This window comes from Falco rusticolus, chromosome Z, assembly GCF_015220075.1.
Source record: "Falco rusticolus isolate bFalRus1 chromosome Z, bFalRus1.pri, whole genome shotgun sequence".
Lineage (NCBI taxonomy): Eukaryota > Metazoa > Chordata > Aves > Falconiformes > Falconidae > Falco > Falco rusticolus.
In genome coordinates, this window is record NC_051210.1 from 48379240 (window position 1) to 48393045 (window position 13806).

The window sequence follows — 13806 nt, forward strand, 5'->3', positions numbered from 1 at the left end:
ACAGTAAAAGCTGCTATGAGATCTTCTGTACATCCCGTACCAAGGCTAGAAGAATGGGCTAGTACCATTGTTAAAACTTAGGTAATAAATTTAGGGTTTGAAAGGTTTATTTGTATTTGACTAGTCTTCTGTATGTAGAAGGTGTATTGAAATGTCAGAATATAAGATTAATGGAAACCGGGGAGAGTTGACTGGAACAGGTTGTAATTACCTGCCAAGAAATCGTGAACTTTAGTAAAAGGTAATTCCGGCAGGGGGGATCGCAACCACCGACTCATATACCACCTCCCTAAATCGTACCCCAGACCCATTTCTAGACCTTTCTAAGCTCTACTGCGCAGAATCAGATATAGGAGGAGAATATGTTAATGATTTACGGGAAATATTATGATTATGCATGAATACTTAATGAATATGTATGAATAAGTTCTATATATGGTGTCTGATTTTGAGACTTGGTGTGCGTTGATCGTGAGAGGACTCGCTCACGCACCAGGCCGTCAATAAAGAAGTGTCTGCTTATCTACATCACATTGGTGTCGATAAGTTCTTCATTCTGAGATTTCGGTAACAAAACCATAATCTCAAGTTACTATGACAACTTTGTCTTCGTCTAGACTTTACTGTAAAAATAGTTTGTAATGTACAGCTTCTTGCTACGGGACTGAGAGCATAACTGTTTGCTTAAACTGGCCTTGAAGCTGAGATTAAAAGGGCTGTGTTACTTGTTGGAATTTGGGAGCCTGGATGGAGCTGTGACTCCCCGGCCGCCCAGCACGCTGTTTTTGCTTTCCTGCCTTAATAAATACTTAGTGAATTTATTTCAGACTTTAGCTATTTCAATTCAACTATAACAATCCTTTACTTAAAGTTGTTTCTGATAGGTTCTGTAACTTGGCAAGTTTGGTAAAAACTTTCCTAGCCGCAAAGTAATCTACCTTTCCTATTCCTTTCCCAGACCAAAGAGCAAGTAACATTTCCCAGTTAAGGACTGCAGCCAGGATCTTCCATGTGGGAAGAAGTCTCCATTTTCTTGAATGCTTTTTCTTACATGGCTGAGCTATTGGAGCTTACGCATTAAAGAAATGCCTGGAGAAAGATCAATGATACAAAAATTTCCTTCTTCCCTTCTCCTGAGTTAAAAAGAGTTGCAAACAAATCTGTCTCTGAAGTCTGCATTTAGCTTATTATGGCAAGAAAACCTTGTAACTGGATAAATATCATTTAGCTATTCTTGACCAAGGTTAAATGCTGGCTCCTCCAGCAGGCATCGCTAAGAAATCTTTGTCTTAGTATTGCTTATGTAGTGGTTGATTAGATAACTGAGTATTTGAACATGTTTTGATACTGCTTTTTTTTTTTTTTTTTTCCTTCTTTTTCCCATCCTTTTTAAATGCAGAAACTGTGGCTATTCATTATTCTTTGCAGTGCCTCAGTTTTGGAAGAATTACTGTAGACGGCTAAAAGATGTGGCAGTGAGTATTATGAAGAGTGGAAATTGGTGCTCTTCGGGTTTCTGTGACTGCATTCATTTTTGAGAGAATATGTAGTGCTTTTAAATAAGAGTTTTAAATCAGGTTGTTTTACTAAAGAATTCAGTTTTACCTTGTGTCTTATTTCACATGGTTTATCTTAAGACTTGTTTGAGGAAAAGATTGTGGCATGGTGGAATTTAGATGAATGACAGAGACTTAATCTTTGGTCTTAAAACTGCTGTGTCTTGCTTCAGGATAATGGTATTTGATTAAACAGAGGTGTGGAGGGTTCCTCGGCTCTGGGTGAGAATAATTTTCTTCAACTTGAGACATGTTTGCTTAGGTTGCCTGGGAAGGTGTTCATTATTGTGAAAGCGGTTTCAGACTAAAGTTTAAAGTGAACTTTCTGTAGCAAAAGAGACAGACAAGCACTGATTGCTTAAGGTATCACTGGTTATTACGTTATCTTCTTATGCTGCCTTTTCTTTTAATGACAGTTCTAGAAATCAGGTCTTTATGTACTGGAATGCTTATTTTTCCGTAGCAGTGGACAAGGTGAAAGCCAACAATGCAGTACCTTTGAGTAAGATAAAACCAGAAGAAAGTACACTGATTAAGGACTTCAGTAGAAAATATGAAAGAAAACTTGAGTGTTTTTTCAAAAGTAGGGATTACCTGTGAGGGGTTAGGAGGATGGAGATTTCTAATGTTTACCCAACACTGATTTCAGTCTTTGTGTTGAAACTGTCTTTTGCATGCAAAATTAGGGATGGTGGGGGAACATGGAAAAAGTTCTAGTCTCTTTTGCTGACTGGAGTTAAAATATCAGCTGTGGTGGCAAAGTAGTTTAGCTTTGCGTCAGGCTTGATAGCGAATAAGCTGCAGTATTTTGGTACTCAGCTAAATGTTTGATAGCTGTTGTTTAGGCTTTATTTCTTAGGTTAGTTTTATGTTTAAAACTGATGTAACTTTTCTAGGATGAAGATGAAGGCTGTGTTCTACAAATTCCAGCTTCTGTATTTAGTTTTCCTCTTGGTCCTAAGCTCATTCATATGTTCTATCAGTTGGCAAGACGTGTAGTGATTAAGGAGCTGAAAAATGACTCTGTAGGTAAGCCGTAATGAAACAATAAAAATGCATAATTTGTTGTGTTTGACAGTGCATCCATCAAGTCTTTAATATATGCCAAGAGCACTAAGTAGTTCTGAGTTGACTGCTCAGTTCAAAATCTTTTACAGGGTTCTGTGTGCTTGCACAGAGCTACTACTGATAGAATGATACAGATTGGTTTGCTTTGTATTGCATTATGGGTCTCGCTTCAAGATTCATCTGAGTAATGCTGTACGCTGTTACCCATACAAGCAATGGTTTGGTCCAAAAGTACTGGATCACTATACTATATTCTTACAACTTGGGGAATTCTGAAGATCAGAACTGTCCATTCTAGTCATCTTGTATTGTTTTGGTAACATAAAGAATAGGTAAAGGGTGTGAGAGTGAGGGAATGAAAATATATACAACAGAAAGAACTGTCAAAAAAGACAGTGGGCTTCTTGATTTGTGAATCTATGTAAACTAGGTAGGTTAGGAAGCTGTCTATTTGCTAAAAGCAAATGATGTAATTAATCCAAACATTAATTTCCATTTAGGGACTGATGTACCTTTTGCTGTAGAGTTGAGCCCTGAGTATATGTACATGGCAGATGTAAGACACAGAGTTGCATACAATAAACTTCTGACAGTTTTTCAAAGGGAAGATTTTGTTCTTCAGGAATATGAGGAGAAAGCACAGTAAGTAATGCATTTAAAGAAATGGAGTCTTTTCATAAAAGCTGACTTTTGTGTGTGTGTTTTTAAAAGGGTTTGAGGAGGCTGCATCTGCTTTACATCATGAATTCTGTTGAGCTTCTCCCCATTTTTTCCTCCTTTACTTCCCTTAATTGACTGTTCTGCTGTGTATAGGGACTTTGTGAAGCATAGTAGTCTAAATAAATTAGTTCTTCACTTAGGAGATGCTGGATTTTGGAAGATGTGGTTACTTGGGCATTAAAAATGATCAGGGAGCTCTGCATGTATAGTACTGATTTCTTAACATTTGAAGGGTCACATCTTAGAATATAACTGTCTCAAGATGAAACATTTAGTCTTTGCTTAACCACTGTGGGACACATTTTATTTACATCATTGTCCTGGGTTTGGCTGAGATAACTTAATATTCTTGGTAACTGGTGTAGCTGATGCCGTACTGTGTTTTGGATTTGCTGTGAGAATAATTGTTGATAATATACTGATGTTTTTAGTTGTTGCTAAATGGTGTTTGTATACTAAGTCAGAGACTTCTGTTTCTCAGGCCTTGCTAGCAAGAAGGCTGGAGGAACACAAGAAACTGGGAAGGGACACAGCCAGGACAGTTGACCTGAATTGGTCAAGGGGATATTCCATACCATAGAACATCATACTGAGTATATAAGCTGAGGGAAGAAGGAAAGGGGGAATGTTTGGAGTGATGGCATTTGTCTTTGCAAGTAACCATTATGTGTGATGGAGCTCTGCTTTCCTGGAGATGGCTGAACACCTACGTGTTGAGCTTTCCCTATTAAACTGTCTTTTATCTCAGCCAACAGATTTTCTCACTTTTACCTTTCTGATTCTCCTTGATCCCACTGCGGCGGGAGGGAGCGAGTGACTTCTTAGTTGCTAGCTGGGATTGAACCATCATGATAATCCTTAGCTACTTTACCAAAATTGTGCTATTTTCATTCTTGTTTGAGAAAAGGAATAACGAGAACTTCCTGTGCAGACACAGGGTTATATATCAGTGGAATTTACAGAACTTGAGTGGGATTGTTTACAGGACTGGATGGTCTAACCCCAGTCAGCAGCTAAGAACCATGCAGCTGGTCGCTCACTTCCCCACTTGCCTGTTGGGATAGGGAGGAGAATGGGGTATAAAGGTAATGCTCATGGGTCAAGATAAGAACAATTTAATAATTGAAATAAAAATAAATATAATCATAGTACCACCACCACTTGTAATGAAAATGAAAGAAGGGGAGAGAGGAATAAAATGCAAAACTAGAAAAAACCCAAGTGATGCACAGTACAGTTGCTGACCTCCCACTGACCAATACCCAGTCAGTCCTTGAGCAGCAGTTGGCAGGCCCTGGCCAGATCCCCCCCGGGACAATATCCACCCCTTATTCCATACCATTTATGTCAGGCTAGACTTTCCAACACTGTCACCTTCCCTGTGCTTTGATATAAGGATGGACAATCCCTCTAAAAGTCCATTGAATTAATTTGGTCCATGATACTGGGCTCGTTCTGTCGTAACAGTTGAAATTTCAAGGCAGGAGAGATGGTGTGAGGTGTTGGGATTGTTGCATGTTAAAGCCAGTTCTGATTCTATCACCACGGTGCTGGTCTGGTTTCATCAAAATTCATTCCTGGTTAATATGGCAGTTGGAAGGAAGTCAGCTTCAGATGTTCAAATCCGGAATGGCAGAGGTGGACGCCTTAAGTATATGGAAGTGTCAATATACAGTGTTTTGTAACAATTAACATAACACAGTTTGAATGTTTTCACCCAAAATCAAATTACCTTGAAGCACACATTGAAGTTCCCCATCCTCTTACATTACCCACCAAGTACATCCAGGTCCTTGAGCAAAACCAATCCTGCAGATGGGTTTGCTTTTGCCTGAGGTAGGAGTAACCCAGACTGCTTTCTCCAGCATATTTTTAAGGTGCACTACAGGAACTTTATCCCCATCTACAGTAGGTAAAAGCTTTGACTGGGCAGGGCCAGCTTGGCTGGCAGTTCCTCTAGCATTGACTAACCAGGTGGCTTTTGCTAAATGTGTATACCAGCGTATGAAGGTCCCACCACCTGTTGCTCTCGGTGTAGTCTTTTAACAATCTGTTGTATCATTTGATTTTCCCAGAGGCTGCTGCATGATAGGGGATGTGATATACCCACTCAATGCCATGCCCTTTGGCCCAGGTGTCTGTGAGGTTGTTTTGGGAATGAGTCCTGTTGTCCGACTTGATTCTTTCTGCGGTGTCATGGCACCATAAGACTCGCTTTTCAAGGCCCAGAACAGTGTTTCAGGCAGTGTCATGGGGCACAGGATAGTATCCAGCCATCTGGTGGTTGCTTCCATCATTTTAAGCACATGGCGCTTGCCTTGGCACGTTTGTGGGAGTGTGATACAGTCAGTCTGCCAGGCCTCCCCATATTTCAGCTGTTGCCCCTCGTATCAGAGACTAACTGCTTGGCTTGCTTAATTGCAGTGCAGGTTTCACATTCATAGGTAACTGCGGCGAATGAAGAGACGGGACGTAGCTTGATGCAGGCAAGATGTCGATTTATTGTACGCAATCACAAGTTTATATATGTTTTCAGAAGCTGCGTGCTTTAAACAGATTGGTTCTTTAAGCTAAGCATTACATACTAGGCAATCCCTGACTGGTTAGCTACAAACAAAGGACACTTTAAGTGTTTACAGTCATCAATTAACAGCCACATGTTACTTCTCCTTGGCAACATCTGTTCCTCATTCCCTTATCTTTTCTTGGCATGACTCATCCTGTTGATTGTTATCTATTCACATTCCTTGTCCTCCCAGGGTTTGTGGCCTACAAGTTCAAGCACATTCCTTTCAGCTAACTGATTGTTACTTATGGTCCTGATTTCCAGGCCCCCTCCTGCAGGTAACCTGTGTGGTCCTGTCCATGGTCAAGTCCACCCCTTGATCCCAAGCCCATCTATATGTCAGATCTTTTCCTTGATGGTTCCAAGTATCATGGGCCCACTGAGCTATAAATAATTCACCTTTATGTTGCCAATCCAGATCTACCCAAGCTACTTCAGTCTTAGCAGCCTGATCTACCTGCTGGTTGTTTTGATGTTCTTCAGTGGCCTGACACTTGGGTGTGTGAGCATCTATTTGGTGTACCTTCACAACCAGGTTCTCCACCCCGGCAGCGGTATCTTGCCACAATTGATTTAAAGAACATAGTCAAAATTTCTTCATGACTAAGTATCCTTTATTGGCAGCACTGGATGCACGGGGGATCCTTCCGCCTAACGTGCATGTCCAAAGTAACTAACTATCTTATATTTATACCATAAACCAATGACTATTCAATTAACGCCTATACATAGTCATTACCTAAACCCGCCTACTCTCGCTTCGTACGTTAATTAGCTTATCAGTCTTTTGTGCTTGTGCAAATTCTTCCATGAATTGTGGGGAGGGGTCCTCGGGACGTGGGCGGTGGTCTTTGGGAGGAAGGCCGTAGGTCTTCCTCAAGGTGTACTTTTCACCTTTTGCCAGAAAATGCTGAGCTGGCTGTTTTCAATCAGCTCTTGCTATCTGTCTTTCCTCCTTGGGTGTTAAGATGCCAACAGGTAACAGGATGTCCACAGCCTCACAAGGTGTCAGCAGACACAACACACAGGGGATGGATGCCGACAGATAACAGGATGTCGACAGCCTCACAAGGTGCCGGCGGATAACAGGATAGCATTACAAGATGTTGACAAACACAATACACATTGAGGTTGTCATTATTCTATCCTACAGTGAATTCATACAATATCACAATGCAGCAGCCCAGATGGGTTTACCTTTGTGCTGCCAGTTGCTCTGCCTACATTATTGCAACCACCCTCACAGGGCATCTGCCACCATCCATGAGTCAGTCTAAGAGGTGAATCGATTTGAAGAATCAGTCAGCAATATTCAGGCGAGCGGAGGTTATCTTTATTCGGCAGCGCCAGATGCATGGGGGATCGCTCCACCAGAGTCATGCATACTGAGGGAACCGTTCAGCCCCCTCTTTATACAAGTCACTTATGTCTATTCATTAACTTTCCGGGAACTTATTGACATATCTTACACCTGGACTATTAGCACATTCCATTCAAGGACCTAGTATATCTTCAAGTTAACAACATTAATATATCTGTGCCTGGACAATGTCCTTGAGGAGTTGTCTCTATGCAGACTCTATTCCTTAGTGGTCATGTTTAAAGTCTCCATCTTCGCCACGTTGCATGTACAATAGGAATATAAGACAAAATGTCCCTTCTAAAGATAACCAACCCAAGGACTTAGCAGTCTGTGCATCCGTCATGTTGCAGTAAGGGTCTTTGGACATCCCCCGACTTTAACTAAACATAGGTGCGTCATCCTTTAGATAAGTGGTACAGCTTTCACTATTCAGAAGTTTTGGCCACCTTTCTTGTTCAGCAATGTCTAACCTCTGCAAACTGACTCAATTCATCTTCTTCAGCAGTTTCTTGTAGAGGACTCCATAGCAGCTCCATTCCCCTGATGCTTTCCTACAACATGGCAGGACTCATCAGTAAACTAAGCATACTGCTTCTCATTTTCTGGTAATTTATTATACGATGGGACCTCTTTAGCACATCACCTCCTCCTCTGGTGATATTCTGAAATCTTTGCTTTCTGGCCAGTCCATGATCACTTCCAAGATTCCTGAATGACAGGGATTTTCTGTTTGAGCTTGTGTGATCAGTATGACCCACTTGACGTAACATCAGTTGTGTGATGTGTAGAGCAGACTCTCCCTTTGAACGTCCAGGCCAGCACAGGCAACAGGTGCGAGGAGGAGCTGCGCTTCAATAGTGATCGCTTCCGAAGCAGTCTGAATCCCTTTGTAAGTGGCCATATCTCTTTCTCAGTTGGAGTGTAGCGAGCCTTAGATCCTTTGTATCCCCAGCTCCAAAAGCCTAACGGTCGACCTCAAGTCTCCCCTGATGCTTTCTGTCAGAGGCTCCAGGTAGGGCCATTCTCCCAACCTGCGGTGCAGAGCACATTCTGTACATATTGCCCTGTCTGGACTGGCCCAAGACCTACTGCTTAAACCGTCTCCTGTTTAATTTGTTCAAAGGCTTGTTGTTGCTCAGGGCCCAGTTAAAATCATTCTTCTTCCGGGTCACATGATAAAGAGTGCTTACTATCGTACTGTAATTTGGAATGTGCGTTCTGCAAAAACCCGTCACAGCTAAGAAAGCTTGTGTTTCTTATTAGTTGGTGGAGACATTGCTTTTATTTTGTTGATCACATCCATTGGGATGTCATGGTGTCCATCTTGCCATTTTATTCCCAAAACTGGATCTCCTGTGCGGGTACCTTGACCTTACTTTGTTTTATGGCAGAGCCAGCTTTTAGAAGGATTTGGACTATTTTCTTCCCTTTCTCAAAAACTTCTTCAGCTGTATTACCCGATATGATGATGTCTTCAGTATATTGCAGGTGTTAGGGAGCTTCACGCTGTTTCAGTGCAGCTTGGATCCGTTCATGGCAGATGGCGGGGCTGTGTTTCCACTCCTGGGGTAGTCAGTTCCAGGTGTATTAAGATGCCCCTCCAGCTGAAAGTGAATTGTGGCCTGTACTCTGTAGCCAAAGGGACTGAGAAAAAAGCATTTGTGTTATCAGTCAGTGGTGGCATACAACTTGGCTGCCTTTAACTTCAGTTCGTATTGGAGTTCTAGCATGTCTGGCAGAGCAGTATTCGGTGGTGTTGTGACTTCATTCAGGCCACGATAGCCTACTGTTAGCGTCCGCTTTCCGTTAGACTTCTGCATTGGCCATATGGGGCTATTAAAGGGTGAGCCGGGTCCTGCTGATGCCTCCATGGCTCTTCAGTCGGTGAATCAGCTTATGAATGGGGATCAGGGAGTCTTGGTGCAATATTGCACAATTGTGGTAGTGATTGGCACCTGTTGTTCTTTGACTTTCAGCAGCCCCACAACAGAAGGGTCCTCCAAGAGACCAGGCAAGGTAGACAGCTGCTTAGTTTCCTCCGTCTCCAAGGCAGCTATACATAAAGCCCACTGGTACCCTTCTGGGTCCTTGAAATACCCTCTACTGAGATAGTCTCTGCCAAGGATGCACAGAGCCTCTGGGCCAGTCACAGTGGAGTACTTTTGCCCTCACTCCCAGCTGGGCTTGTTTCAGCCTCTAATACAATTAGCTGTTGGGATCCCCTGTCATTCCAGAAACAGTAACAGATTCTGCCTCTTCATAGCTTGATGGCATTAGGGTACACTGTGCACTGGTATCTGCTAAAGCCTTATACTCCTATGGGCCTGATGTGCCATGCCATCAGAGCCACATCCGGTAAACCTGGCTGTTCCATCCACCTGGCTGGAGGCAGGGCCCCTCTAGTCTTGGTCACAGGATTCTCCACTTACTTGTAAAAGTGGATTAGAATTCCTTTCCCTATGATCAGGAGTAAGATCAGTTCTTCTACTCTGTGGGAAACTGCCCACTGGAGACTGGAGCAGCAACCTTCCTGCAAGAACCCTTATTTTTGATTTTTCCTTGCAATTCATGTACCCATGCCTTCGGGGTTGAGGTGGGTTTTCCATTCTGCTTCCTCATGTCCTGTCCATGGTCCCACAGGGAAAACCACAGCGTACTCTGTGGTGTGTACTTCCTATGTTCTCCCTTTCAAGCAGAAGGGCACTTACTATTAGTAGGTGAGGTGTGGATCTGTACAGGTGGGGAGTAGGATCGATCCTTTTTGAATTGCTAGACCAGTTCCTGGATAGCTGAGACAAGGGAGGTCGAGATGTTCCCTTCATATTCCCAGAGCTGGTGAGCCACTTCATTTGTTGTCAGTGGTGCTTCATCTTTCCAGGTTATTACTGCCAATGAGTTGGCATATGGTGATGGTGTGCTCCATACAAATTTCCGCCCATGGGTTGCGTGCATGGGACTTAGTTGGGGTCTGTGGGTAACTGCGCATTGTCCTGGTCATAATAAATTATCTCTTTCATGGCTGACTCCCTCAGGTACTGGATACCTCTCTATTGCAGTCCACTTGCCTGGGCAACATGTAATGTCCTCCTTGAAGAGATACCTTCACACTTGACACTCCAGAGGCTGAGGACTTGTGTCCCTCTTCGAATTGCCTTGTCAATGCCCCCTTCTCTAGAAAGTGACCTCAGCTACTTGGCTTCCCTACCCTCTAATTCCAAACTATTAGACCCCATTATCCCCGCATCGAAGTAGCCAGGTGATAACTTGCTCAGCTGGATCATGGCTAAAATCTTTGTATATCCTGCAGCTCATTCAGGGATAGAGATCAAGTGGTTACCTCTTGTTCTGCCTCTTCCTCCTGTTCCTGGGATGGCCCTGCTTTGTCCTCCTTTGCTAAACAAGCTGACACTTCTGTCCATTTCTTCTTGTGTATAGGGGCAACTGATAGCAGCATGGGTTGGTTCTCTGGTTCAGCTGCAGTGTCTGCTGTGGGGGTTCGCGTAGCTGCAGTGCCTGTCACTTTACCGTCAGATCCAGAGACTTTCTGTTGCCCTTGAGGGTGCTGAATAGCATTCAACAGGACTTGGTAGGCATGGTCTAGGCCCCAGCACGTTGCAGTATTTTGTGCCTCTCTGGAACTGCCAGGGTGGTAACATACTTCCAAATATTTTGTTAGTTTTCCCCGATTCTGCACTTGTTCAGGGGTGAAGTTCTGAAACACTGGAGATGCCCACTGTCCTAGGTACTTGCCCATAATGTCCCACACGCCTTTCCACTCATAACTATCCAACTTGACAACAGATCTCTGTGTGGTATTCTTAATAGTTGTTTAACCTAAGACCAGGAACACATTTAGCATTCCTAGCAATAGGGTCATGCTGGTTTCAGCATCCCAAGAATATTAAAAATTTTCAGTGTTCTCAAAGCTACTGTAATTAACGTGGCGGGAAGGGCAAGATGTGGAAGGGTGTCTCTTTCCTCCACGGGAGACAAGGCAAAAGGTGTATTTACTAATAATAGTTCCCGCTGGATGAGTCCCAAAGTACAAAGGGGATGGTAACTGAGTACACAGACCAAATTTCATAACCAGCAAGTCCTGTTGTATCAGAACCCCGCACTATATAGTACAACACAATGATAATTTTTGTCCAGGCTCCAAGGACAATAAACAGCACAACAGGGACCACATTCTGCAAGTAAAGTACGTAACACAACCCTGAGATCATGGGCAGCAACTTCTAGAGCAAAGAAATCAACATTGTGGTGAGTGATTATTCAACAAATATAGATACTTATGAGAAATTTGTTTTAACACACTAGTCAAATCTGTCGTTACCTCAACCCTTCGTGCCCCATGTTGAGCATCAACCACAAAGTTGTTTAACACCAGCTGGCAACTAAGAACCATGCAGCTGCTCACTTGCTTCCCCACTCCTCTGTTGGGATCGGGAGGAGAATTGGAGAAAAAGTTAAAACTCGTGGGTTAAGAACAATTTAATAATAAAATGAAATACAATAGTAAGAATTATAACAACAACAATTGCAATGAAAAGTAGAGAAGGCGAGAGAGGAACAAAATCCAAAAGGACAAAGCCAAGTGATGCACAACATTTTTGCTGGCCATTACACATTAGCTGCTGACTAATGCCCAGCCAGTCCCTCAGCAGTGCTCGGCTGGCCCTGGCCAACTCCCCCCAGTTTATATACTCAGCATGACCTTTTAGGTATGGAATATGCCCTTGGCTAGTTCAGGTCAGCTGTCCTGGCAGTGTCCCCTCCCCATTTCTTGTACCCATCCAGCCCTCTTACTGGCAGAGCCTGAGAAACTGAGAAGTCCTTGTCTTGGTGTAAACATGATTTAGCAACAGCTAAAAACATCAGTGTGTTATCAACATTATTCTCACCACACCAAATCCAAACCACAGCTACTAAGAAGATTAACTAGCCCAGCTGAAACCAGGACAGGAGGGCTTCAGTTTACCCTGGTGTTTGCTGGGAAGGCAATGCAGTGGTGCCTTAGCAATCTGGGGAAACAGGATTGCATCATGGATGGCTTTGTAATGCAATCAGTGGGTGTGCTGAGTAGGAGTGGTGCTCTTTTGAATTTGCTGGGGACAGGTAAGAGAAATTTCCAGAGATGTAATTGCCAACAGGAGCCTTATGGTCACTGCAATCAAGGCTATAGTACTTAAGATCCTAAGAAGCATGAGAAAGTCAAGTGGAAGAATAATGGCACTGGACTTAAAAGAACAAATTTCCACTTGTCCCGGAAACTGCTAGGAGGTACCTTGTGGAAAGCAGAAGGGCTGAATATACCCTAGCAGGGGTGCTAGGGTATATTCAGAAATCCTTGCTGAAGCTCAAGTGTGGTCCATTGCCTTAAGTGGAAAAAAACCAACCTGGTTAAAACAGTTAGCTAGTGATAAAGCTCAGAAACCAAAGCAGCAGCATATTTAATATGGAGAAGGAGGTTGACTTCCAGACATAAACAGAGAAATATTTTTCAGGGGTGCAGTGGTGTAGTTATGAAGGTCAAAGTTTAGCTAAATCTCCAAGAGCCTGAAAAAAGTCTTCCATAGATATGTTATTAGGAAGTGGAAGTTCATAGAGGATTTATGGCTGCTTCTGACAGAAATGGTAAGTTAAGTTACAAGTGTCACAGGCTGAAATACCCAATCCTTCTTTCCCTCAGTGTTCATGGATGAGGTCAGTAGCCCAGTCTCTGTGCCAAGAAGCAACAGTGAAAGAAGCAACAAACCTCTGATAGAGGGTAAAGCAGAGGTTCATGTGTCCAAACTTCACATACAGAAACCTTTGCTACCTAAGGGAATGCATCCAAGGATGCAGAGATACTTACCTGGCATCATTTCAGAACTGCTCTGTCATCTTTGGAAAGACAGAAACCTAGCTGAAGGGGTGAGCTGAAAGTTTTGTAATGCCTTGAAGTCTTTAACTGGTGGCAGACCCTAAGTGGGTTTCCTCTGGGGTTGATACTGGGTCTATACTATTCCATGTCTTCATAAGGAATATGGATGATGGAATTGAATGCAAACCCACCAAGCTTCCAAATGATGCCAAACTGTGAGGAAAGGTAGGTATACTAGAATGGGGAGCCATTATACAGAGAGACCTTGCTGGGCTTAAAGACTTGCCCAACAAGAATTGTGTGAGGTTTAACAAAGATTAGTGTAAAGTCTTGCACCTGGGATGGAATAATCCCAACAGCAGCCCAGGCTTGCGGGAGATTGGCTGGGGTCACGGGTCAGCAGTGTGCCCTGGTAGACAAGAAGATCAACAGTTTCCTAAGCTGTATGAAAAGGAGCACAGCCAGCAGATCAAGAGGTGTATTTCATTCTACCTGACAATTCTAAGGCCATACCTGGAATGCTGTATTCAGTTTTGGTTCTCCTAGTTGAGAAGAGAGATTGAAAGATAGCAGAGGTTCTAGAAGAGGACCACAATGATCACAGAGTTGGAGAACTTGACACGTATGGGTAAAAGCTGTAGAAACTGTTTTTTTTTAGCCTGAGGAA

General features: G+C 43.1%; 1 protein-coding gene across 1 annotated transcript in view; it reads left to right on the forward strand.

Moving 5' to 3' along the window:
• Nucleotides 1–13806, forward strand: part of HAUS6 (HAUS augmin like complex subunit 6) — a 40060-nt gene that overhangs the window by 1444 nt on the left and 24810 nt on the right. The window contains 3 exon segments of the mRNA XM_037374534.1: nt 1400–1475; nt 2453–2585; nt 3125–3266. Coding sequence (XP_037230431.1) covers nt 1400–1475; nt 2453–2585; nt 3125–3266 — 351 coding nt within the window.